The sequence below is a fragment of the Prosopis cineraria genome, unplaced genomic scaffold (assembly GCF_029017545.1).
Source record: "Prosopis cineraria cultivar Desert tree isolate PC_DT_omini unplaced genomic scaffold, ASM2901754v1 PC12, whole genome shotgun sequence".
Classification (NCBI taxonomy): Eukaryota; Viridiplantae; Streptophyta; class Magnoliopsida; order Fabales; family Fabaceae; genus Prosopis; species Prosopis cineraria.
In genome coordinates, this window is record NW_026555343.1 from 38,499,484 (window position 1) to 38,526,790 (window position 27,307).

The following is a 27,307-nucleotide window of genomic DNA, read 5'->3' on the forward strand; positions in this document are numbered from 1 at the left end:
TTGTTTAAAAAAAAAAAAAGAACAAAAAAGATGAGGGAAAAGAGGGAAAAATTAAGATGAGAGGAAGAGGCAAAGGCAGCGAGAGATATCTGCAATGAAACAATCAGCATAGACAAATGCCAAAAAGACAAGCGAAGAGGAAAAAGAATAACGATTCTAGCAGATACATGGGTTAAAAGGAGAGAATAAGCCACAAGCCTTCATATGTGCAACTGGAAAGAGAGTGAGAGGAGGCGGAATCTTGAGAGGCTATGACGGCCAAAAAATACAGGGAGAATGGATTAGGGTTTTCAAACTTTCAACCTAATCCTTTGACCATATAACGAAGATTGAGGAGACTTGGGAGGGAGACTTTTTGTTTAGAGGCGCAGAACACGCGAAGATGGAGAAGAGCCTAATAAATAATCTAATAGGTGCTATCATTTCAATTTCGAAATTCCGAATGCATCTAAAGTTAATAACTCAACAAAATATGAACATAATTAATGAAAGGTGAATTAGTGCGTGCGGATAATGGGGAGAAATTTTTGGTGGGGTAATATTGTATTTAATCATTTCAATTGAAAAGATTAAATAAATCTTAAATTTCAGGTGGAAAATAAATCTTAAATTAATATAAATGACTTGAAATAAAAAAAATATTATGAAAAAAATCATTTCAGTTGTAAAAACTTTAACAATACTTATAGTCATCGGCATTTTTTCATTTTGTATATGATATTTTAAAGATATATTAATTAAAAAATTGTAATTTAACAATCAATCCAATCACAGTTTAACCACAGTTCGATTATTAATCCTTAAACCGTGAATTAATAGCTTAACCAGTTTACTAACTGGTCTGATTTTCATAACAATGATCCCCACTCCTCATGCAAGAGATTGAGCTGGAAGAAGATATCTCCACAAATTTATTAAAAAAAAAAACAAACTTTAATTTATTCCACAGGAAAATCTGCACTTTTATTTGAGTTCTTTTTATAGCAAACTCGGTCTGAGATGAAAAAGAGTTCCTTTTCGCCTGATTTTCACATCCTACAGCAGTATAACTTGATAATTATGTGATACATGAAACTGCAAAAAAATATATATATATATATATACAGCAACTAGCAAGTACAATATTAAATTTAAACACAATTAATCTAAAAGCAGCAGATACACAGATCAATGCAAAAATAATTCGTTTTGCTTGTCATGCTTTTATTTCTATACTAGTTCCACGGCAGGCACGGAAAAATGAAAAGGTAATGGAAAGGCGCAAACCGCAATTCCATTTTCGAGTAAACCAGCTCCAAATCTGAGTAATTCATACTTCCACTATCAACCTTCCAATTTACATTTTGATTGATTCCACTTCCACAAGGGCACATTCCCAATATGGTCCGGTATTAAAGAACTCAGACTTCTTGAAACTCGAGCACTTCATATCATATTATTCACAGTGTCATTGGACAGTGGAATATCGAAGTTCCTGTTCTATCCTAAATTCTAATTTTAACATAAAATTGGCCACGGGCATGAAAGTTCAGAATACAAGATATAGGGTTTCTATATCCAGGTCTTCCATTGAACTGGGGTTTCTATAATTACCTCAAAAACAAATAATTGACTGTATTTAACAACAATAAAGTAATGCCAGTCCCCCATAACTTCATGTCAATAACTCTAAATGTATCAACACTCAACAGGAGGATATTTTTTATGCTTCAGTTTTGGAGGCAAACTATTTCCTCGTGAAATTGACAAATTGGTCTTCAACCCTCCATTTGGAATATAAAGAAAACGGGGAGAGAAAAGTAAAAGACAAAGTTTTTTTAGTTTCGCCCCTCTTTAGGGAAAATTAGGAGCAAAAAGGTGGGAGATTATTTTTTTTATCTCTAGTCTTCTCCCCTAATTTTTTTATCCTTCGGATTTTCTTCTCATTCCAAACGAAGTGTAAAAGACATACTTTACCTCAATCTGACCACCCATAGATTAAACATCTAATTTCAATCTTTTAAGCAACATTTTGTTGTTAATCATATTCTCGCATTAAGCCCGTTAACAGAAGCATAAACGGAAACGGGTAACATGCCTAAAGGGAAGCAACTGATCCAACTGCACTAAACAAGTCGCAATAGACACTAAACTATTCGAAGTAGATACAATATCATACTGTTTATGTGCTCTATTGTGACATGTTGGCGCAACTTCCCGACATTTTATGGCCGCATTAACTGTGCGTTGAGCCATGTATGTTAAGCTACGTCACCTGTTTCTGTTCAAGGGCTTATCGCATGAATCAATATTAAAGTATTCTTTGGAATACTAAAATATAATTCATGCTTCATCCTGCATCGATGACTAAAGGGTTCAGCCTGGAGTAGGCTTCTCCCTGAAACAATCAAAGCCAATTGAAACCCCATAGAAGGTTTGTTCAAACCATCCAGTCGTGGACAGGTTCACCAGTCTCCCATCTGCATCCATAATAAACTTAACATCAGATTAAAATAAATAGCAAGTGGCTTAAATATACAGACAAAATTCTGAGAAAAGATTCATAATAGCTAACAAGTAATGTAAGCTCAAGAGAAAGAGCATAATTCACTTTGTTATATAACATAATAACAGCAGGATCTAAAATACAAAATGAACCAATACACCGGGGCCAGTTAAATGATGTGAAATTGCCTTGTGTTATAATGATCAGAAGTTGAGCACTATACAAGCAAACTACAAGAAAACTCCTATTTTCTTTGATACCATGTAATCTTAGGCAGTGAGGCGAAGTCCATAATCAGTTTCATCAATATCTTCAGCAATTTCCAAATCCCTAGCTTTCATCACATACATTACTGAGTATCCCAGTAACTTCTGGAGATTCAAATGTGGTTAATCTCCTCAGGACTTGATAAAGAGATACATCCATATTTTCTGGTCTAGGTGGGAACCAGATTAAGGTCATCATCAATAACATTAACCTTTGCTTTTACCAGGGAAACTGACTGTTGATGTCAATACTCAAAACCCTTTAAAAGAAAAGTTCTTCCTAAGAAACAAGCCTTATCACCACTAAGTAAAGTCAGCCACCTGAATCATACGATAATAATATCATTCATGAAGAGATCATATTTAATAACTTCCTTAAGTGTTCTTTTTGGTCTCATTTTACATCTCTTCATAGGGCTAAAAACTATCTATTCAACTTTCCTCATTGGTACCTCAAATGGCTTTCTTTGCACATATCCAAACCACCTAAATCATTCTATGTTCAAGTCAGCAAAATTAATAAGAGTGCATTTTGACCAATAGCATTTCCTGTCCTAGGTTCATGTCCTTTATCGAAGTCTAAATGCTGCCAAATGCAAATCTGAGAAAAATAGTAACAACCAGCGTGGACTTTACAGGAAACAAAAGTTCAGTCCTTTACTCTAGAAGAATAATAAAAGAAAGCACATTGTTTCAGGCTTTAGCTACCAATGCTCCAAGGAAACTAGGAGGTCACAATCCAGAAACAACAAACCATGTTAAATGATTTCATAGTTCACCATGGACTGTCACCTACACAAACTATGATCCAGACCTCTTGCTAACATCAGAAAGCTAATTTCTACTGGCCTATAAGAACAACTTGTGAGGAAGATTTATCATCCTACATCTTTTCAGCTAGCTCCAAGTGAGCAATAAAGCCATAATACCATAGGACCTCTTTCACACTCTCCACAGCCATTGATACCATCCAATTACTTCTCTGGCTTTCCATTCAAAAACAGGATATGCGATTGAGGAGGGGAACAATAGCATAATGCAAACAGGAGGACCATTATGTGGACTAACAGAGCTCTCCACTAATACCATATAATCCAAAATTTGTCTTCTCCACTTCTGGAAGGAGAATCAGTAAAAATACCAAAGATTAAGTTCAACATCTTATTTCAGAAAGCAGCTTGTCTAAAAACCCCAGAAAACTGGGGAGGTAGAACCAATGGAAAATTGACTAACAACCCAATTAGATCTCATGTCATTCTTGCTAGTGAAGTAGCTAGGCTACTATCCCTACAATCTTCTTCCCAATATCATAAACAGTAAGGCAATCTCATGGCAAGAAATGAAGGGGCAAAAAGTCACTGCTTTGTATCACATAATTTAAACAATGAAATAAAATATAATACTGATCCAGTTAAACTAGGATTTAAAGTTCCTTACATTTCTTCTAGACTAAATTTTTGGGCTATAGGACATACTTGAAACAAATGCCAAGGTGATAGATTGCTATAACCCAATTTAAATGAGCAACAATTAAATTTTAAATGCAGCGTGCTGAGCCTTAAATGATAATATTCAGCTATGGTCACGCAAAGCACAGCTCCATATTTCTTACATCATTCAGACCAATAAAGAGAAGCAGAATACTTGCCTATGAGCTTCAGATAGCAGCAAGCCTTCAGATAATTCCGCAATCCTTTCTTCTGATATTTCATGACAATACAAGCACCATAGGGGAAACTTGCATATTATAGAGCATCTTGACAACTGAGATTTCGAAGATGTTGATATGATTTTACAATGATATATGAGATGCAACACCACTAATAGTTGTTTCCCTCCAAGATCAAAATGGGCATCAAATTGATAACATGCCCCTCAATTCCGTATGTCTACCGTCAACAACATCCCATCCTACCTCCACTGTCAGATCAAACAATGTAGTCCACTTGGAACAAACAGTTTGGAGTAAGACAACTTGCAGAATCTCTAAAACTATCATCTCAGCAGTTAAAACATACCAGCTTCAATAAATTAGCTCACCAAGCAAAAGTCTGATCTCAATATGCCATTTAACAATTTGCAACAGCTAAGATCTAAGTAAATAACCAGTTTTCAAATGTGAACCAAACAATGGCCCATAATACTTCGATATCTGTAACAGCTCCATTCAAGTGCATCATACTTCTGGCAACCCTCCAACAATAAATCAACATAACAGGCTACCAGAAACACTCAAAAGTAACTGAAAGACTCAAGGCCAGCTGGGCATTGTTTCAAAGCAATACAGATAAACACCACTTCAAGAAAAAGGGCATGTACTTAAATTACCCTCTTTTCATACCAGCAAAAGACAGCAGTTACAAGCACTACAAGCGACTTAGCACATGATGGACCTGGTACATCTATTGGCCAAGTCTACTCAAGGAGGAGGCCCAACAATAGCATTGATAGGAAATGGGGCCAAAAGTATACTAGGAAGAAGTTACTAAAGGCGCAGCAATTAATGCTGGCTACTCAGCTGGTAATGCTGAGTTGGTAGCTGACAAGGCTGCTAGGATGGCAGGGCCTAGTAAGGTGTTTTCTAGAGCTGTGTGTAGCAGGAGGCAACAAAGGAAGCGATTATTTTGGTCATGGAGAGAACCATACGTCTCAAAAGTTAGGAGATTCCTAGCTTATGCGATTTATTTTACTTCTCTGATCTCTCTCTGACTTTCGAGAGCCAGGTTAGCGTTAGATATGTGTAATTTTGTCACTATTTTCTCTTATTACCCATTCAGGAGAGCTGTGACACAATCTATTATTCAGATAAAATAAAGACAGCTTCCAGATCTCATCAGCAAATAACATAGGGAGCAAAAGATGCCTATAAATTTCAACCAAAACACTTCCAGGATCACAATCACACGAACATCTGCCCCAGGAGAAGAATCCAAGAAAGTCCCAGAAATGATAACTCCTCATCAGGAAGCCAGCACCTTTATCTCTGAGAAAAGGACATCTCATTTGCACAGCCAGGAAATTTTTGGTAATAAAAGTGATTTACAAATCAATAATCCCATTTCTCAATAACTTGTAGGAAGGTTGCCTCCCTTCTTAGTTGCATGATTACGCTGACTATTGCCAAATGAAAGCTTCGCGCCACCACCAACAACATTCACATGTTTGGTTAATCTCGTTTTGGAATAGTTACATGCATATGTATGTAACTATCAAATCTAACCTAAAGGAAAATACACTCTGCTTCCTGGCAAAACACGATGCTTACATTACTAAGTCAGCAAGCATACATAAACTTAAATGAATCATCCAAAGACTTCTGGATAGTGATAACTTCTTTCCACGCAGCAAAGGCTAGACTATAGTCAGCATCACTCGTTCATAATCCTTAACATGGAATGTATTAAACAGCATAACTCATTAAAATGCATGGCTAGGTTTTTCAAGCAGGAACTTTGATGTCAAGGACACAAACTACATAGCCTTATAAAGTTTGAGAACAAGATACTTGTAGTACAATAAACTTCAGCCCACATGATTCGGCACATGGGAGTTAAAAAACCTCAACAAGGCCTTCCAGTTTCCACTTCAACCAACAGAAAAGATGACTTTACAGAGAAGAAAGACTTGAATTCATAATCAGACAAAAACAAATTATAAGAATAGTAAGAAGAAGGATAACTATCAATTGATGAAACATAGTCAGATTTGCATCATAGTATTAAACTAAGAAGTATTGCAGCAACAGAGCGCCTACGATAAAAGTAAAGCAACACTAAGAATCTAGAACCTTATATATGTCGTTCAGGACTAACAATTAATCCAGATAATTGACCATTGATGCTGCAAGCAGACAAAAAGCAACTTCAAGTATCATCTCAGAATCAGAAATTCCCGTTAACAAAGGAAGTGCCTTTATTCATTCCAACAGCAATTACTCAACGGCGAGATGTGTGAGGCTTCTCACGTCCTCCCCCTGAATTAGGGATTCGTCCATACAGAGGATTTTTCTCAATACCACCCTACACAGCAGCACATGAAATGTAAATGAAACCCAGGAAATTTGAGGAGAAAATCTAAATTTCAATCGAAGGGCAGAACATACCCTATGAGCACCATATCCGTCTCCATATGGAACCGGTAAATCCAAGCCACCATATTTTGTGCCATAAGACCCACCTTGATAAATGATGAAGCAAGACAAGAAAAAGCCCATGATGTACGATAGAGCAATGATAGGCAGTTACACTAGAAGTCTCATCTGATAAAAATTATTTTAATATTCAGCATGTTATTCAAGGTTTCGATCTTGCTGGATATATGCCTCCTTTCATGTCTTCAAATTGAATGAGTTAACAATATTCAGCACATTTTGTTAAGTCCAAATTTCAACTTAACAATATTCTGATAACCAGTTTTGCTAAAAAGTTAACCAACTAGAGAGACATATCTCACATGGACTATCAAAGTTCTGCAGACGATGAACATTAACAATAAACATATCATACCTGCATTCCAGTGTCTACCCTCAGCAACAGTAAGCTCAGCCCGTAATTTCTCCACATCCCGGGACATGGAAACCATATTTTTCTCCATTGCTTGTCTCTGTTCCATCAACTCCGTGTTTGCTTTCTTTTCATAGTCAACCATGGCTCTAGGAAATTTGAAAAAAAAAAGAGATCATTTTAAAGCAGTTTTGCAAAACTGGAAATTGCAAAAAACTAAAACCAAAACTCCCTTAGCAATTAGACCACGTACCTAGTACGCATAAGCTCTTGGTGCAGGCCTTCAATCTCTGCCCTCAGTATAGGAATTTGTTGATTATCAGCTTGAAACCTTGCAAGATCTTGGGTGATTGTCTGAACTTTCCCTGAAAGCTCTTGTTTAAGATTATTAAGTTTCTGAGCTTCAGCACGTAATTGTGCAGTCTCCTTCTTCAAGGGCTCAGTTGCACGAAGCTCAGATTCCAACTCCAGTCCCTTCTCAATAAACTCCCTCGAACGCAGCTCTTGTTCTGAACGAAGGTCAACAATGGCAAGATTCATCCGATGAAGCTCCTCCTTTGCAGCTGCAAGATCCCGCTGCAATGCCATTCGATCTTCAACCAGCCTCCGATTATCAGCTATCAACCTCTGGATTTCTGCGTGCTGCATTTCAAGTTCTTCTTCCAGAATAGCTGGATGAGGATGCAAACGCGGGCGCTGCATCGGAGGCTCACGAAGAAAAGGGCCTTCAGGCAAAAAGCCCCGCCGGTCACGGACAGCGTCTCTTTCTCTCTGACCACGGCTACGTTTAGCCATTTTAAGTTACCTAAAAACACAAGCACAAATACACGATCATATTGAATAACTGACAACCAAACGCTAAAATCATCGCCCAGAATGGTAAAAGAATGAAACAATACATAAGTTTGCAGCAGTGCATAACCTCACTCATTAAGGACAAGACTAAGAAACGAATACACAAAGGGAAATTAAAATTAAAATTAAAAATGGAAATAAAACAGAAAACCAGCTCACAAAGACATAAAAAAGGCTTCAAAAATCGCATAACAACCAAAGGACGAAGCAGAATAGCACGTTTTCATCGGTTGAAAAGATAAAAGAAAACGAAGAAGAATAATGAACCTTCTGATTCGGCTTTTTTTCTTTTTTGGAGAACGGAGACTCCAGCAGAAGACGAGGACCTGAGGGTTGTCGCGGAGGAAAAGCGGAGTATTGCAAGGAAACCAAATTTGCAGAAAGGAGGATCAACGAAATCAAACGCGGTGCAGCCAGCCCTCTAGGAGACTGCCATCTTCCCTCACCTTGGAATCTGTCTTGGATATGCGGCGTAGGTTTTACGATGTCGTTTTATGAGGTTGGAGTACTTGGTTTTTGGTGACGAATTCTGCAGAAAAAAAAAAAAAACCTAAAGAGGGGCAATTTAAAATGTTGGCTTATTATAATAATATTAAAATGTATTTTAAATTAATCTCTCAACTATTATTTAAAACTATTTGGTATTCTAAATTTTTATGTCCCATAAGTTTAAATGTTAAGAAAAAATACATCATAAATAAGTTTATTATTAAATGCTCCTTAGAGTTGAAGGATAAAAAAATCATTTAATAATAAAATTTTTACATTTATAGGATTTTTTTAGGCCATATAGGATATTTAAGCAATTAAATATTGAATTTCGGGTATGATTTATAGCTACATATTTGAACTTATTTGGATTAGTCTGAATTGAGCTCCACCAACTAAAATTAGCCCCTTTAATACATACATATGATAAAGACATGTTTATATAAACTAAAGAGAGATTAAGTAGTTTAGATTTTAACAAGACCTGTAGATGGTTGGTTAAAAAAAAAAACATAGCAAATCAATTAAGAGTATCAAACCATAATACAAAAATCTTAAATTGAACTCCAACTAATATAAATTGAACTAAGAACTCAATATTGGTAAAACTTTCTTAACGAGTATATAATATAGTTACATGTCCTGATTTGAACACATATCACCGGTTAACTTAGCATATACCGAGAAAAATTAGTTTTTAACCAAGGGCAAAAAAGTTCAAACTTTAATCAAAGCAATTTATGGGTTACAATAATGAAATAGATTAACAATCGATGTATACTGCAAAGATGATGCTCGAGCCCATGAATTTGGGATTGCCGGAAAGCAATCACTTCACCAATCTTTTGGGTGTGTCATAGCCAACATTGCCAAATCCAATGAAGCACTTCTAATTTGGGCCTAAAGAGTGTCATGAAGCACTTGAAATACAAACTCCTTGTAAAGCAGTCCAAATTTGACAGGTGAACGTTTTTTCTTGATAAAAAAAAAACGAGACAGCTTTATTAATCATCAAAAACATATTACATGCTTACTAGTAGCATCCAAAATATTAAAACTATATCAACAGCCCAGTCCAAAAATCAATCATTTGAGTAAAAGTGATATTATATATGCATTTGATGCCTACTCTTTATATATATGATTTGCTTCTCCCTTAACAGCCTTGCCTTCCTCTTTCGTCCCTTTTATCATCACTAGGGTGATCGGGCAGTGATTTTGTAGTTTCTGGGGCCTTAGGAAGAGGAAGATTGGCCTCAATTTCTTCAGTAGTTGCTTTGTTGTGAGAGGATCAATTACTATGATAAAAGCTGACTTTCTTTGTTTCGACCTCTTGCACTTACATGGATATTCTTATATTAAGTTCTCCAAAAGGCATGCAGCTAAATTGAGCCCCCCAGGCCCAGCACCTAGATGGGTTAAACTCATTATTGATGATTTTGTTAATATCAACGATGCCTCCGCCTATGGATGTATCATCAAGGATGAGAGAGGTAATTAGATTAAGAGATTTTTTAAATATTTTAGCTATTACCTTAGCACAATAGCTAAGTTTATAGGAATTTTGGAATGTCTTAATTTTTATTATAACTCTAGACTCTTTAAAGTTAATGTCTACTCTAATTCAATGAAAGTTTCATCACTTATCAAGTATAACTACTTTAAAAGACTCTCACTTTTTGAAAATTATCAGAAAAATCAGAGATCTTATCATCAAGGATTAATTGATTACTTTTGACCATGTTTGTAGTAAAAGCTGACAAATGTGTAGACCTACATTGCCATGAGATAACTTCGACATCAAGATTCTTGATCCCTGCCTTACTATAAAAATCTTATTGGCTTAGACATGACCTAATATTTGTCTCTTTTGCATGGTTGTGCCAAGGCCTTGTACTAAAAAAAAAAAAAATTATAATAAAACCAGAAAGGAAAAAAACCCTATCAGCACAACCTAAACCAAGAATATAACCAACAAAGCAATGGAAGACAAGCTATATCAACCCGCTGGACCTGATGCAAACTGTCTATGATATTCCTAATCCTTCACAATATTTAAACAAAATATTCTTATCAGATGGCTCTTTAGACACATTCCTTTTAAGGCATTTTCATACTGCACTAAATGACACAATCATTATATTTAGAAAACTATTTAGGGAGAGAAGAAATAATTCCCCCCATGTAAAAGTTAATCTCATTCTTTTGTATCACTCTAAAATCCTGTTTTGCTATTAGAAAAAAATAGAATGAATTGAAAAAATGAGGGTAAAAATAAGATAATTAAAAGGGATAGGCTGACATATTAATAAAGGAGAAAAGTAATTTAGTTAATGAGGTTATAAATTATGATCCATGATATTTTGGAGTATATGATGATTCCCACAATTGAAGTAAATATTAATAAGTTTTATCATACTCACTATGAGGGAAAGAATGATTTAATTCTTGTTTTGATTTTTTTTCAATCTATTTCACTCTACTCATTTTTAGTAACTAAACAGGACCTACGTCTCACGCAAATTTCACAAGTTAAAACTTGAAGAATTCAATGGCACAGTCATTGAGTCATGCTGTTTTGAAATCATGAACAATATAGGAGTATCTTATTCCATTGGGTTAAGCGATATTTGAAGAACAACATATCTCTCTCACTGTTCGCTAAGTTCTATCTTCTTAAAATTTGAATAAAACTAATCAACATTCAATATAATATATATATATATATATATATATAAATAACAAGCCATTATTGGCATTGTTCACACCCACTTAACTCACCTTTCTTCCAAAGAAAGAAACAGAGAGAGTCAAAACAAAGGGTGAAAAGTAAGAATAAAACTTTCTATTCAACCAGAAGATTTTTAATGCTCCCCCTTACAATCAAACTTTTTACTTCCTTTCTGCATAAAGAAGAATTGGGGAAAAGTAAAGGCCTAGAGGAATCTAAGTAATTTGTCCTTCAAAGAAAGATGATGAGGCTTTTTATTGTCTGCATCTGCAAAACAGTCAAATACAATGCACACGTGTGTTTTCATTAGCCAAACTCTTCTTGACCCCTACCTTTCTCTTTTCTTCTTCTCAGCTCAAGACCCAAATTTCTTAACCCAGATTGGCATTCCCCTTTTCAATCTTACTGTGGGGAAGTTCACAATTGCGTCTTCTTCTGCTGACCATCTACAGCATGCATTTGAAACAGTAAACAGTAAATTCTGAGATATCTGGTAATGATAGAATGGCATAGATTAGCAGATTTTTTTTTTCTCTTTCCTTTTTTTTTAAGCCCCTTAAATGTTTAGGACAAACTAACCGAGCAAAGATTTGATTCAGTCTTCACAAAGTGTCATAAGGAAGAACACAAAGATCATCAGAAATATGGAGATAGGATTGGATATTACGAAGGCCAAGCCAGCCCGTAGGACCTAGCTGTTCTTGCTCAATTAGCAAGGACAAGTGTTCATAGAAGCCCATGTGTAAAAATTCAAATCATACAAATAATGAAATAATATGTAGGAGGATTATGATATATGACTCATTTCTGTCAATTCAAATCAATCATGAACAGAAAAGAATAGTAATCTTACTTTAAAAGTGGAATTGATATATGTACATGTCTATCAATAACTAATATCACTATAAAACATAAAATGCATATTACCCTGTAATTATTCCAGCTCATATCTCAAATTGCAGACATCATTACCTGGTTAATTTAAATTTATCTATCTATCTATCTATCTATATAAAGTCTGCCTAAAAAATTGAAATTGTTATTTGGAGATGATTACTTTTGAGTCATTCTCATCATTAACAAGAAGACAAACACTTGAAAGGGCCCAAGACCAGCAAGCAATTCTGTTGCTTTTTTAGCGAAACTTGATAAGAACTCCATTTATTTGCACATTATACGCCAAGGAGATTAGAATTAGGTTATCTTTCTAGTGGAGTGTGAGAAGCTTTATAGCCCCATAAATTTCACTATTCTACAACATAATTCCATCTTTGCCCCTTTGCAAGAAAAAGACATTTTATCCATGACCCACAGGACAAACTAAGACGCGCGCGCCCGCACGTGTAGAGAGAGAGGGGGAGGGAGGGAGGGAGAGGAATCTCTTCCCTTCTTAATCTTGAGAGGGAACCGTGAAAATGAAATTCAAAAAAACCTTTCTAAACGCCACTGGGTTCCCAGAATGACAGGAAAAGGTTTCTCTTCTTCTGTGAATTAAGCATTTAATAATGACTCACTTTTGACTTACTGGAGTTAAGTATGTAATCATAAAATATTAGAGTTAAGGACAAAATACCTCTTTAATAAAAATATGACATGCCCATATTTTTTATGATATAGAAATATAATTTAGCTACTTCAAAGAACACTATCCCACCGTATGTGTAATACATTAAAAACTTTGATTGCAAACATATGCCAATTTTTTCTTTAAAAATAAACCAAATCAATCCCGAATAAACATGTAATCATGTCCATCACTGTTTTTGTATGACCTGCTATGACATACGTGTTGTTCATCATAGGTTTGAATAGTGGCAGACCCTGCCCCTCACTTTAGGAAAAATTATAAATTTGGTATATCGGCTTTAATATTTTACATGTGTACCCTTAAAATTTTAAACTAGTTAGCCTTACGTTTTAATATTTTGCATCCTTGCTCTTAAATTTTAAGATTTTGCACCCTCTCATTTAGGGGCTAGGGGTCTTGGCTTCATCACTGGGTTTGATCAATGAACTTTATTTGACTAGATTTATCTTTGAGCTTCTGGAGAATCTTTACCTGAATTGAGTAACAAAGTGGTGGAGAAAGATGGAAGCTTCCAGCCTGGACAAGTCAAGACCAGGACAAAGCCTTAATCCCCCACCAAATGGAGTGAAACTGCAACTGGTCATGTCCTTGTTCTGTTATTAAATCTCAAACTTCAATCACTTCAAGCTACAACAAAAACAAACATAAAAAAAGAAGCCAAATGAATGAAGAGAACAGGATCTTCTCATACTTGCCACCTCCATGGATTAAACTGGTAAGGATGATCATAGTTACTGTCATCTAGATGAACCGATCTAAAATACGCAATAACACACCATCCTTTTGGTATTAAAACCCCTTTTATTTCAACATCTTTCATGGCTTTTCGAAATACACCAGTTATAATGTTTCCCATCCTCAAAGTTTCTGTAATAACCTGAAAAAATTGAACACAAAAATTAGTTCAGAAAGTGTGAGGCTTCCTCATTTTGCCTTAAATTATAAGTCCTTACTGTTTGAGTAAATGGTAATGACATGTAATCACTCCAGCTTAAAGGCTCTCCATGCTGTTCTTTGAGCCTCTTAAGTTTCACATTTTCCTCCTGAGGTTCATCAAAAATTAAGTATAACTAAATCACGATATTATTTTCATGACTTTCTTAAAGCCACGTATGGTCTGTGATGGAGCATATGATAACAAGTGATATGCCAACACAAACAATTCATAAGCATCAACAAATGGGAAGAGAGAATCCACACGAGATTGCAAGGCAAATTTATGTGAATTTTATATGAATCTTGGTTTGTGCAATCTCATAAGCTAGATTTGAGAACGTAATTATCCAAAGAGTTCTTATCAACCATCTCTAATGTACCTGCATAATATTTCATCATTTGTATAGCATATGTATCCTTTATAGGCTAAATCTACTCAAGTTTTCAAACCTGAGAAAATGACATAATGTTCAAGATATAACATTAAATACCGTTAGTTGTTGCAGAGCAAGAGGACATTCTGATAAGTACTTTATAGATAGAGCTATAAGAACAGGCACAGAGTCTTCTCCGGGAATCATCATATCAATTACATTATCTGCTATCAATTTATCTGTGAAATGCCCGCTTGCATCATTCAGCAGCACATCCACTACGTCTTTTGGAACCTTAGAGAGGCCACTATCTGTCTTTGCTTGGATAATTTTCTGCACTAATTTGATCATTTTCTTTTTGGCCTGATGAAACCAAAGTCAAAGTAGCTACTAGTTATACAGGCTTTTGAATTTTGATTAAGATAAAACAAAGAAATCATTTTTTTTTTTTACTTGACTTGCCTGTAAAGAATGATAAAGCTTAGTTCCTGGTACGTTTATGGGTAGACATATGAATCCAGAGGTGAATTCTTGAAAATGTTTCCTTAGAAGCTCCATTTCATCACCTGGATCTAAACTAATCAATGCCTTGACTAGTAATTGAAAGGCAATCTGCAAATAAAAAAGAAGAGTAAATCTCATAATTGTGATTCTCATTCTCAGGTCAATATAATTTATGGAAAATGATTATGAACCCCATTAGGATAACTTTCTCTTTTTTCCATGTTGAAGCTATGTGATCTTGGAACTTAGGTACGAGTCAGAGACAACTCAAACTTTAATGATTACTTTAAGAACAATAAAAAACATAAAGATTTAGTCAGAGATAGCGAGAGGATTATTTCATCATACAGCTTCAGAAAAAATTATTGTGCACGTTCAACAAAAAGTAGAAAGCCATAACAAATTAATTAGTATAGATATATTACAGTATAGCATGGGTGTATATATTGTGTTTACCATGTATCTATAGACTGTACTAATTAACAAATTCATGACAATTAATCATTAAAAAACAATGATACCACGGTAGAATTAAATTTTGTTTTTTTTTAAACTAATATTTGAGATTGGTAAGTGAATGATGTGGCATCTTCTCAAAAATGTCTCCTTTAATTTAGTCACATTGCAATGAAACAAGTTTTTGACATGCTTAAATGTTTTTATAATTGGCTATATAAACTGAATTTATCTAAGAATTCAAGATTGTATAAAAAGACTTAGATGTAGAACAAAATATCAGCCAAAAAATTTATTGTTTAATATTTCATGTGAGACTAACATGTCATTACATGGTAACAAGTCTTACAATCAAACAGATTCTATATATATCATGTTTATGTCTTTCCTAAACTCAAATTTACATCCTCCTTTTAATGATAATCACATTCTCATTCAAAGCAGACTAAGTTTTGGTGATGAGCACTAAATTTGAACCATCCAGATTAAAAATGAATGCTGGATAGTCCATATTTAATAAAATTTTATTTTCATATTTTTAATGATCTAAAATTTTGATGGATACAAATCTCAAATGAAGACAATTTTTTAACAGTCATTCTATAAAAAAAATGATTTTTTCATTTAAAAATTATCAATTAAAAATTTTAAAACTAAACTGTTAAAATTAGGTTTGGATGATTCATATCTCATTCCAGCGATAAGCATCCAAGCTAACACTTTTTGTTAGAGAGAGAGAGAGAGAGAGAGAGCTAACACTTTTGGTTACATCTTGTATGAATACTGGGCGATCCTCGGTCCAATTTGCCATAGATTGTTGGACATAGTTCTGCATTTCTTTGGTAATCTGAGACTTAAGCTGCTGAGACTTGAAGAAACCTCCAACAAGGCCGTGAATTCTCCTGTGAAGGCTTCCATTGATTGACAGAATCGAAAACTCTCCCATCAGCTCAGAGACTGACTTTGGATAAGAGGGAACAAAAACTGTTGCATCACTTTGCAGTACAAACTTATTTACTTCTGCATCCGTCGAAAATATTGTTGGACTCCCAAATATGTGTGACTTAAACACCTTCCCATACCTTCAACAACCCAAAGAAAAAGCCTGTTTTAGATTCATCTCTTTCTGCTGCAGAACCTCATAAAGATCATAATAATAAACTTTGAAGCCACTTTTTATAATATGACTACAGTCATCATCTTTGCATATGATTTGAAATAAAGAATCACAGATGGCTGTCATCAGCAGTTTGGCCTCCTTATATTTTTTTTTTCTTTTAAACAAAGTCAACTTTGTGGCTTTAATATAGGAAACTCTGATATTGGATTCAACATAGATATGATCATAATGAAGTTTGAAGCCAAACTTGTAATCATCTTTCAGAAATCCCAGTTGGCTATCCCTTGAAAAAACGTGTTTTAGATTCATCTCTTTCTGCAAAACCTTACGAACATAATAATAAACTTTGAAGCCACTTCTTATATGACCAAGCCATCATCTGTGCATTTGATTTGAAATAAAGAATTCTAACAACACATCAGATGGCTATCCTCAGCTCTTTGGCTTCTTTTTATTTTTCCCCTTTAAAAAAGTCAACTCTTTGGCTTTAATATATAAGAAACTGTGATACTGGATTCGACATAGATATGATCATAATGAAGTTTGAAGCCAACTCTGATACTGGATTCAACTCTTTGGCTGTCCCTTCTTATCTGCCCCTAACACGAGAAGCATGAATATGAGATAGTTCATTTTATAGCATGACTCATGTGGGCATGACGTCAAGCAGATAACATACTAAGTGAAGTTCACATATAGACATAAGCCATGAATCAAAATATATATAGATGATCATCATATATGGTGTTTGCGGATACAAATGGGCTTACATGACGCGTCGCTTGTCCATGAAGGCGTCGGGGCCAACAGTGCAAGCAGAGGAAACATAATCGGCGGTTTCGCCGATGAAAGGCCATCCCAGAGAGCCTAAGGGAAGCTGATGATTTCTGGCGTGCCTTTTGAGTCTGAACCTATTCTGGCAGAAGATGAGGACCACCGTGGACAAGACCAGAATTAAGGCTGTCACAAACACAACCCAAACGTTGTCCATCATGGATGATGTTGTATTGGCTAGCTCTCTGCCTCTATAAATACCACTTGCATGCTTGGCATAAATAAATAATTATATGTCGGAAATATGAAAAGACATAATAAAGTCTCAAGAATCCATTTGAAGATTTTGAAGATCTTGAAATTTAATTTTACATATTTTGTTTTAGTTATTATAACATTGCACTTGCTATTATTCTTGTGAGATTGTTGTTACTTTTTTTTAGGATTTTACCTATTATTGTTGTCATTAAATGTAATTTTAAAATTTTTTTAAAGTGAGTTAAAACATAAAAACATTGTCTTAATTCATTTTCTTCATAGATTTCATGATGAATTGAATTAGATTGACCTTACTGGCCAAAAACAAAACAAAACAAAACAAAGAAAGAAAGAATAAGATTGACCTTTCTCTCTCTTTTCCTTTTCTCCTTCTCCATGTTCATCACTTGACATCGGAACATGGTTCCCACTTCATTCTTTCATAGTCAAACTCATCTGAATCATCATATCTCTCCTAAGCAAAGATGAACAAACTTGGAGAGTAAATTTTAACTTACGACTCGTTAAATTACTTAGTACGGCATCTTGATCCTAAAATTAAATTAGTGAAATTTTTGGATATAGAGGTATTTTATTTTGTGTTCCTTTCTACATCTTTCTTTCTATAATTTCTTTTTTCTATTATTTTTGTTTCTATATTTTTCTTGATTTCGTTCACTTTTTTGTTTAATTTAAAAAATAAAGTGGATGAAAAATAAAAAGAAAGAAAAGAAAAGGACTAGAAAAAGAGAGTGAAAAATACTTTCCTAAAATGAGTTTTATTTTCATATTTTTAAAATTTCTTAAAATTTATATTAATTATTATCTATTTTAATTTGTTGCTTCACTAAGCATATTCTTATCTTTCATAATCCCAACACACATCCACCTCACACATTTCAACCTATACTTGTGTCAAAATTTAACCTAAATTAGTTAAAGTTTGTATCAAATTTTCTAAGAGATTTATAGGTTTTTGGAGGTTATTGTAAATATTTCACTCATATTATTACTTATTTAGCAAGTGTAATTTCTGAGGAGTTTCTTAGTTTCCAAAAGGTTAAACTTATTAAATAGAGTTTTCACATTTTATATAAAGATTGGGAAAATGTAAAAACTTTTTATTCAATACAATATTAAAACCACTGTAAACCATGTACAGTAACACCCGTGAATTTTGCATGACCATTTGAGACATACTCAATAAACAAGATGCATTTGACCAAAAATTTACTATCCTAAAAACCACCATGACCCACAATAATGAAAACCCCTAGACAACTATGAGAATCTTGAAAGAGCAAACAAAGTATGTGAACCAACTAACGTAAGATTGATGAATTTTCTTTCCATGATTTCTTTTTTTGACCACCATGCATAACGGAAACACAAAAGATAAATTTTGAATTTCCACCCTTCTGATCAGTTCCTCTTTTCTCTCTAAACATTCTCTTTCTCTCTCCTCCTTTTCTCCTTCCTCCATTGTGCATCGATATATATATAATATATATACCCGTGATGATCAGCATATGGGGTTCACAATGCAGCTTTAATTGTGAAAGAATGATTGTGCATATGTGTTTAGGGACGCGCGCGCTCGGGAAGGGGGGGGGGGAGAGAGAAGAGAGAGCCGACGGAGAATATTTATAGTACGCTTTCAGAAAAGCATACCGAACTTATAAGTAATATATATATATATATATATATATATGCTGCATATTATTGTCTTCAGTATTCTTTTACCTCTCACGCCAGAGGTGCTTTATACTCACACGCACACAACGCAGCACGGGTGAATAAAATTCTGAATGATTTGAGAGTGTTGGCGTCAGCCTAATTAATATATAAAACTAAAATGCAGGTCATTGCTACGTTTTGTAAAGAGTTTATGGTGAAGTACATTGTTCCTAACTCATAAATAATATATAGCAATTTCTCATGGCTTATGATGAAAGATGATATGACGCACCAACAACAAGAACTTAGTTCAACATATAAGGATATTGTATTAGTTTTATCAAAGATCTCAAGTTTGAATCTAATGATGAAGTAATATTTGGTGATAGAACTTTCACCTTTGACCTAACTCAATCCAAATTAGTTGGAATGGTTGACTTTCAAACACCAAATCATTTACTAGAAAAAAAATGATATGGAAGAAGGAAAGATTTTCATATTGTTTGATAATAAAACACTATAAAACCCACATCTAGTATTTAGTCCTGTTTTGAATATAATTATCTTTAATAAAAAATATCATTAATGATAAAAAATTTTATGAAAGTGTGGAGAGAAAAGCGATCTCAAGGGTATATATGAGGACATGATTGGAAGTGGAAGTTGGGGGGCCTCGTGCCTTCATGTGAGATTCCAGAACTCCATCAATATATATACGCACACGATAATCATCATCATTATCATCGTAATCTCTTAAAATCATGTGGCAATCCAATTGCATTTCTCATTTTTTATCTTCAACGATCTTTTCTCATAAATGCGAGCGGGAGAGGTCGCATGACTTAATTTAGTTAGATTTTTAGTAAAACTGCTCTTTCATCATATACAAGTGAATTCGATGGTTAGCATGAATGGTATTAATTTAGTTAATTTGAGTTTATTTTTTATATAATACTCCTCAGGTCCGCAATATCGATCTATAATTTATATTAGTTGAATTAAATATTTAGTTATATATACGTATGACGTTTCTTATCATGATCCTGTAGCGTTGACGTGGGAGCCGTGTGGAGCTCGACTTCACACTTGACTTGTTGTTCATAGCGCCTTAGAGACTCATCTAAGCTGTGACTATAAGCTCTTGGTGATCTTGGATATCTAGTTTTCAAGCGTGTAGATCTCTAACTCTATTGGAGCTCCAATCATTGGCCACACGAGTACATGGATCCATGTATGGATCTTTGACTCTATTGGTGTCCAGGTGACAAGCCCACCATCTGAGCTATAAGACTCAACAAAACCTTCAGTGTATCAAATTCATGGCGACGTCATTGCTTACATGCACGAGTCCGTGCCATTCTTTATTTGTGGTTTCTTTCTTGAAGGCACGCATGCCAAACAATTGACCCTAGTCTATGTGATATACCCGACTTGTCAATTAAACGATAAGTCTCACGTCGTTTGCCTTCATTTTGCAGGATGCTTGGAGAGAATTTAGAATTGATTTGGTGTTGAGTTTATAGGTATAGTTCTGTTTAGGCACTATTACATGGTTCTACTTGCTTCTTATATCCCCATGTTCTTACAACTTTATTTTGAGGGCTACTTATTGTAATTTCTTCCAAAACTCCCTCCACTTTTTTTTTTTGGGCACATGAAGGAGGCCTCACTCCCTCCACTGTCCTTGTCCCACAACACAAGTATTAGGTAGGTAATGAAGTAGATAGCACAAATAATAGCAATTTGGACCCCTTAAACATTATTTCAGGGTTAAAAATTTGGAGGTGTGTATAAAAAATATTATTTAAGAAAGAACAACACCTTAAATAATGATTAGGTTTTTAGGAGGATTAGTTTTATGAATGTTGGTTGTGGGGATACCTTAACCAACCAAAAAAGTATTAGGTGGGTAGAGTTTGTTGTCATGGGACTCTCAAGTTTTTAGAAGCATCTTGGTCTTTATTTTTGACTTGGGCAAAAATGAAATACGATGCAAACAATATCATTTAGGAACCTACTTGGTTGTTTCTCAAAAGTTTATTTGACCTGCATTTAGAATGTTCTGTTGCTAAATCCAATAAATGATTGTTTCTTGCAAATGGACTTTTAAAAAGCGGACACTGAAAACCAAATATACACCAAGTATCATTGGTTCATTATCTTAGGCGAAAATGAATTTTGATGCGAACAATATCATTTAAGTATCATCGGTTCATTATCTTGATAACTAATACCGTTATATAAATAATTAAATATTCTACCTATCTTTATCTTAGATGGTATTAATTATTATTAAATCACAAATAAACAAATATTACATGACAAATTATTGACAATTATATACTCCCTCCAATTTCATATATAAGGCATATTTAAGAAGAAATTGATGGACTTTTTTAAAATCACTTTGCATAAAATAGTGGATTATTAATTACTTTATTTTAATTATACAATTTTCACAATTTTTATGAGTAGAGTAAAAGGTTACAGATGGGATAAAAAATTATTTTAAATATATTTAATAAGAATACACTCAAAATTTTCTTTTAAAAAACCAATATTAATAACATAATTACATTTTGTTAATTCCAGAAAAATAGTTGGAGATAGATGTGAAAGTGACTTGTATAAGTATGTTCCTTAATCCTTACATCCCGTGAAAAGCATGTGTGATCACCGTTCTTTGCCCTCCTACGTATTGTGGCATGACAAAGATATTGACAAAACCAAAATCAACAAAGGAAACAATTATTTGACCAAAAATATATTTAAATTCTCTAAAGTCCATGTATATGAATTTATATGAAGTTTTCCTCTTTTAATTTTTCACTTAGTTTATTATTTTTTATAAAATATAAAACCTCATTTCTCTATTTTAAAAAGACAAATGTCATATAATTCAAGGATTCTCAATTTCAAAGGATTCAAATTCATAAAAATAACCTTAACTAAAAATATTGCAAATGACAATAATCCTTTGTCAGATCCACATAAGCATATTATGAAAACTTCGTCAAAATGGAGCTAATAGACCTCAGAAAGGGAGATAGTGAAAAATCAATTTTAGCACACATGAATGTAATGGCTATTCTTTTTGGAATAGATCTTGCACCTGAAAGATTTAACGACAACCTTGTCTTCATCAAGTGTTGGCATGAACTACTAGGTATAAACTATAAACAAAAGCTTGATGCTACATAAATAAATGGCCTCTACACGCTTTACGGACATTTGATTTTGAAAGAAGCAAATTTGAACCCAAAAGGAAAAATTGTGCAACTAAAATTGGGGAAAAACTGAATTCCTATCACTGCTTTTACAAGTCAACATAGTCCGTAAGACAGGTGTCAATAGTAATATCAAGCCACGTGTTTGTTGGGGTTTTCTCCGTTAGTCTCTCAACTCGCTTTCCGTATTCATCAATCAGCTCATGTACGACCGCTACCATAACCCCTTCCGCGGTCTCGGAAGCCTCCGTAGCCTGATAAATAGATAGAGTAAAAATATTCATCAACCAAGGTACAGTTTGAAAGCCAAGCATTTGATTGATGTATGATTTTTGGATAATGTGTCATGTGAACACATGTTTTGAATCTGGATGTTGTATAACAACAAAGGGATAGTGCTCATTCACATTTCCAACTCCGGTAGTTCCGTGCAAGCCTTACAATTATCCACAACTCAGGATAGCTTCTCTGGAGGGTTAGCAGAGGATAAGATAAAATATTATTTTTGTTTAATGGACGGGACCAAGAATAGGCAACTGATCCCTTTGAATAATTATTAAAGATTCTGACATTGCCTGTAGTTTTACATGGAAGTTTAATCGTACAAGTTACTTCCAGTGATCAGGGGAGTTAATATGTTTGTCCAACCGTTGAATCAGCGTGATGTGATGTTAATAATAATAAACCGCTTATCCATAATGTTTGGTAGAAAATAAATATAACCACGTGCTACAAACTAAGTTATCCAAAATCCAGCCAAGTCAACTAACCTGAAGGTGGAGGAGGTGCACCACGTTCCATTGCTGGCCAATTCAGAACTCACTTTCTGTCCAGCTTCCTCAAGTATGGCTATAAGTTCCTCGGCAAATCTGGCATTAGCAGCTGTGAAGAATGTGTGTGCAGTTCCTTTTGCACCAGCCCTGCCAGTTCAACCAATGCGATGAACATAGTCTTCCAGGGATTCTGGGAAGTCATAGTTTTATTACATACTTCACGTCCTTCACATCTGCAGCATCCCAGACCACGGAAAGGATCAGGATACACAGCCACTGTGCAAAGAGTTTTTCTAAGACAACCACAGACTGATTTTGTTTTCTATGGGTGCAAGGTCAGATTGATAGGCACATAGGACAAAATTCAATGATTTGAACCATAAAAGTTGAAGCCATATGTCAAAGAGAGTTGGATTTTGCCACTGAAACAACAAAGTTATGAATGACTCTAAAATGAAATGAGATGGATGGTTGGTCACCCGTGGCAGAATGCAATTCCCTTTTGAGAAGGCAGTTAAATCAAGCAGAAGATTTATCGATCACAAAAAGTTGTATAGATGAGACAGCAAGCCAACAGCATATATAAGGAAATATACCACACCAAGCTAACGCTAGACTATTTGTTGTAGACACTAAATAAATTACAGGCATAGGAAAGAGGAAGTTTATGATCATGACCTGACAAGTTACAGTTAAAATGGTTGGCAATAGTATTTCAACACAAAATTTAGTAATTATGGATGGCCCGAAATGGAAGGACAAGAGGATGATGAAACAGAAACAGAATTAGTACTTAATGTACATATATATGTGCGCGCGAACGCCAACAGTTGCGTATTCAATGTCAATACTTTCCCTTCAGAAAAGCACTGACTAGCTTTACAACTAGAGCCAAAAAGTAAATTCATTAAATATTTGATTAAGCAGTCTGCAAACCTAGACCACGAGCTGCAACATATATTGCAGTCATGATAGGACTCTTTCCAGATCTAAACTCTGAGAACACCCAATCCCTTTCTGCTTGACTTTTGTCTCCGTGAATTGAAAGTGAAGGCCAACCATCCATACGGAGTTGCCTTGTTATCTGATCACCTCATTTCTTGGCATCCATGAAGATCATTATTCTGCCGCCATCCATTATGTCCTCCGGCAACTTCACCAACCTGCAAAATTGGAAGTTATTGTTGACACCATTAGCAGGTCATATATGACAATGAGGGTTTAAAGATGAGGGGGATACAAATAGATTGAAAACGTCTCACTTATCATATTTCTGTTTTTCAGGAACAATGTCAACATATTGTCAGATTGCATGGATAGCTTTTAAATCCAGAGAACAAATAATTACCTGGACAATAATGCAGAAAACGTTAATTCAATCAGTAAAATATCAACAAGGTATTTGCAAAAATTCCTGTTTTCCTCATAAGGATATAGATTTAAAACAGGCCTGTTTCAACCTACAGTGCAATGAAATTAAAAGAGATGACAACACATCCAAACACGACAATATCTTACTTTATATGGATTGTAAAGGAACTGGCTTGCCAAGTGTTCTACCTCCTTAGGCCAGGTGGCACTCCAGTACAAAGTTTGACGGTATGGACAAATCTGTGTAGAGTAAAATTCTAACATTAACCAGATACTTGAGTACAGACAGGTTCTAAGCTGGAGCTTCAGCAGTCTGACTTAGGACAATTAAGAAAATTAACATGAACTCTTATGATGAGCACATCTAAATCCTATGTTTCTTCTCTTCCTGGGAGGAGCTGTGTAGGCAGGGTGATGTCAAGTGATTGATTCCGAATTGAACATTTGTCTGAAAGCCCGACTAGTGGATATCACATTACTATACATAATTAGCTATGCAGTAGCAAACTATTAAAGTCATGAACCATAGATGATCAAACACTATAAACCACAGAAACACCGACACACACACACACACATATTAATTTTAATAAAATTAAAAAGCTCATATAGTTATTTTGACGGCATTATTTTTTAGATTTATTTCACAATGATTACTAATTTAAATATGTACAAGTAAAGGTGCTCATACTTGTCTTGCCCTTATCAAATTGGAACAAGTATGTCCTATCCCAAAATGGAAGAGACAAGACAAAAATATACTCATGACAAGATATGGGATTATTATTGAGACGTCTCGTCCCATCCCAAATATATTATTATATTTTTTTCTTTTTATTAATATTTAATATTTTATTTATTCAATTAGAGTCAACATATTTATTTTTCGTTTATTTTTTTTTTTACATAACCATATAGACTCACTTAAATCATGTAACTCAATGATGCTGTTATTATTATAGTATTTATAGCCTGAAAGTCATTTATAGTTATTGTAAACTTGACTTTAAATTATTGTTGTGATTATGTTCATTTACTTTAAGTTGTAGCTACTGTAACTTAATGAATTTATATAGTTCTTATGATGTTTTAATTTTCAACTTATCAAATTATATAATTTAATAAATATTATTACACAAATCTCTCTTCTATGTTTTGTTTCTTTTATTAAGACATTCCATTCTCAATTTTAAACAAGACGGAACACAACAAAAAATCAATTTCATTCATTTTTCAAGACGAGACATGAAATAGAAGTATCTAAATCCCGTCCTATCTTGTAAACACCTCTATATGTAAGTGACATGTCATGGTCCTAATGAGTTCTTATAACTTGCCTACATTTTTTTTCCAAAAAAAAAAAAAGTTACATGTCATTTGTCTGTATTTTGAGGAACCTAATGTAATACTTTTTTAAAAAATAATAATGAATAGTGAATAAATAAGTTCCATTAAATCATGAAAGAGTACTACGTTATTTAAAAAAACTATATGATTTAAGTACATGGGTCTTTGTGAAATAATTTTTCTTTGTCTTTTTTTTTTAACTTGCGCTAAACTTTTCTCATATTTATTTTAGCATGGGCATTAAGTATGATTGTGTCAGCCCAAGTTATTTGGGCTATCATTTCTGGTTCAAACCCAGATTCCAAATCTCATGTCTCCATTGAAACATGATCCTGAAATGGGCCATTGCATGTGATTTGTTCATATTGTTTGGGCCTAATGTGATTTCTTTATGTACTACAATATTTCCCTTTTCAAAATTTACATTGGACTGTACAATGCTCTGAAGAATATAACATATTTATGAATTATACATAATATGAACAATTATAAATTAGAAATGTAAATATATAAATACAAATACACCAATATTAAATTTTAAAAAAAGGCAGTGTTGGCCAAACCCAAAACAAAACAAAACAAAAAAAATCGAGACTTGCTTCTTCAAACGGCTTCCAATGATTACTAACAATACCTATATTGTCAATAAGAGCGACGATCACGTTGAAATAATTTTAATTTTCAATGTATGAACCAAATGTATTTGACGTAAAGCTGCTGAATGCATGGCTTAGACAATTGTATTGTATTATATATACATATATATGTATATTCATATATGCTATAAATTTTAATAAATACACCATATTCTCTGCTATAACATGTAATAAGTTTATTTATTTTTTGGGTGTTCTAACGAGTTTATATTTTTAAAGATTGACTTAGACATGTTTGTAGGGTGCCTAATAATAATAATAATAATAATAACAAACTATCAAATATGTTAATTCTGGTAGAAAAGAATGTGACAATTTAAATAAAATATCTTGAGTTTAAGTTCATTTGGATGTAGAACACGTTTTTAGAAAAACTACTCTCAATTGAATCCAACCAAAATAATGAATGTTAACTCTGAAAAGGTGAGTGTAGGGAATGAGTGACTGATGAGGGATAAGGCAATAAGAGAGTGAGTCAAAAGGATAACCTAGAAGCTATCTTCAACTCAAACTTACATATACATACACACACTTATTACTATTCATTTGGATGAGCTTCTTGGATATGCCTTCAATTAATGACCTTCCTCAATATGTGGCATTCCCATCCCCTTAATTATTCACAAATTAAATATGCTCCCCATCTTTCCCTTTCTCATTGCCTTGCCTTAAACACAACCACACATGTCCTTTGTATTGCACCAAGTTTGAACTATATTTCTCATAGTTTATGAAAAGGAAAATGAAAATTAATTAAGGACCGGGGAAAATAAGTAATCACGAGATTAAGGATCACAAAACTCTTAAATTAAATTTAAGGACCATTTTAATTTCACAACTTTGTATTTTTCTTTTGTGAAAGGTGCGGTTTATTATAGCTTTTTTATCATATATTGATTTATGTCAATCAATTCAATG

At 34.0% G+C, this 27,307-nt stretch overlaps 2 protein-coding genes and 1 long non-coding RNA gene across 7 annotated transcripts; all 3 read right to left on the reverse strand.

Moving 5' to 3' along the window:
- Positions 1–1,171: 1,171 nt before the first annotated feature.
- On the reverse strand, positions 1,172–8,565 carry LOC129288440 (protein FLX-like 3). 2 transcript variants are annotated; one of them, XR_008588005.1, is made up of 6 exons: positions 8,376–8,565; positions 7,507–8,058; positions 7,257–7,402; positions 6,854–6,927; positions 6,539–6,770; positions 1,172–2,459 (listed from the first exon to the last, which is right to left on the reverse strand). XR_008588005.1 is itself a non-coding variant. In XM_054925006.1 (5 exons), exons 2-5 carry the CDS (start codon positions 8,046–8,048, stop codon positions 6,687–6,689), a joined length of 846 nt encoding a protein of 281 aa, XP_054780981.1. In that variant the 5' UTR covers positions 8,049–8,058; positions 8,376–8,565; the 3' UTR covers positions 6,412–6,686. The 2 variants fall into 2 exon arrangements, 1 of the variants encoding a protein (XP_054780981.1); XM_054925006.1 differs by lacking the exon at positions 1,172–2,459 and having other exon boundaries at positions 6,412–6,770.
- A 2,855-nt stretch (positions 8,566–11,420) lies between these two features.
- On the reverse strand, positions 11,421–17,306 carry LOC129287880 (3-epi-6-deoxocathasterone 23-monooxygenase CYP90D1-like). 2 transcript variants are annotated; one of them, XM_054924147.1, is made up of 8 exons: positions 17,077–17,306; positions 15,956–16,268; positions 14,689–14,838; positions 14,344–14,589; positions 13,870–13,959; positions 13,608–13,793; positions 13,388–13,509; positions 11,421–11,774 (listed from the first exon to the last, which is right to left on the reverse strand). In XM_054924147.1, the coding sequence occupies exons 1-8, from the start codon at positions 17,298–17,300 to the stop codon at positions 11,684–11,686; spliced, it is 1,422 nt and encodes a 473-aa protein (XP_054780122.1). In that variant the 5' UTR covers positions 17,301–17,306; the 3' UTR covers positions 11,421–11,683. The 2 variants fall into 2 exon arrangements, with proteins under 2 accessions (XP_054780122.1, XP_054780121.1); XM_054924146.1 differs by having other exon boundaries at positions 15,944–16,268.
- A 4,765-nt stretch (positions 17,307–22,071) lies between these two features.
- Positions 22,072–24,491, reverse strand: LOC129287508 (uncharacterized). Of its 3 annotated transcripts, none has more exons than XR_008587722.1 (3): positions 24,364–24,491; positions 23,013–24,178; positions 22,072–22,496 (listed from the first exon to the last, which is right to left on the reverse strand). It is a non-coding gene; the product is annotated as an uncharacterized LOC129287508 (long non-coding RNA). The 3 variants fall into 3 exon arrangements; XR_008587723.1 differs by having other exon boundaries at positions 24,278–24,426; XR_008587724.1 differs by having other exon boundaries at positions 23,013–23,248; positions 23,694–24,421.
- Positions 24,492–27,307: the final 2,816 nt, after the last annotated feature.

What these genes read in the sequence shown, in the direction of transcription:
- LOC129288440 (XM_054925006.1), bottom strand. Translation starts at nt 8,048, where the DNA reads ATGGCTAAACGTAGCCGTGGTCAGAGAGAAAGAGACGCTGTCCGTGAC. An exon ending in CAAGAGCTTATGCGTACTAG is followed by an intron (nt 7,403 to 7,506) that starts GTACGTGGTCTA and finishes CAAATTTCCTAG; the next exon opens with AGCCATGGTTGACTATGAAA. An exon ending in GGGTAGACACTGGAATGCAG is followed by an intron (nt 6,928 to 7,256) that starts GTATGATATGTT and finishes TCATTTATCAAG; the next exon opens with GTGGGTCTTATGGCACAAAA.
- LOC129287880 (XM_054924146.1), bottom strand. Translation starts at nt 17,300, where the DNA reads ATGATGGACAACGTTTGGGTTGTGTTTGTGACAGCCTTAATTCTGGTC. An exon ending in TACAAGATGTAACCAAAAGT is followed by an intron (nt 14,839 to 15,943) that starts GTTAGCTCTCTC and finishes TTTTATTTGCAG; the next exon opens with ATTGCCTTTCAATTACTAGT. An exon ending in TTAATCCATGGAGGTGGCAA is followed by an intron (nt 13,510 to 13,607) that starts GTATGAGAAGAT and finishes ATTTAATAACAG; the next exon opens with AACAAGGACATGACCAGTTG.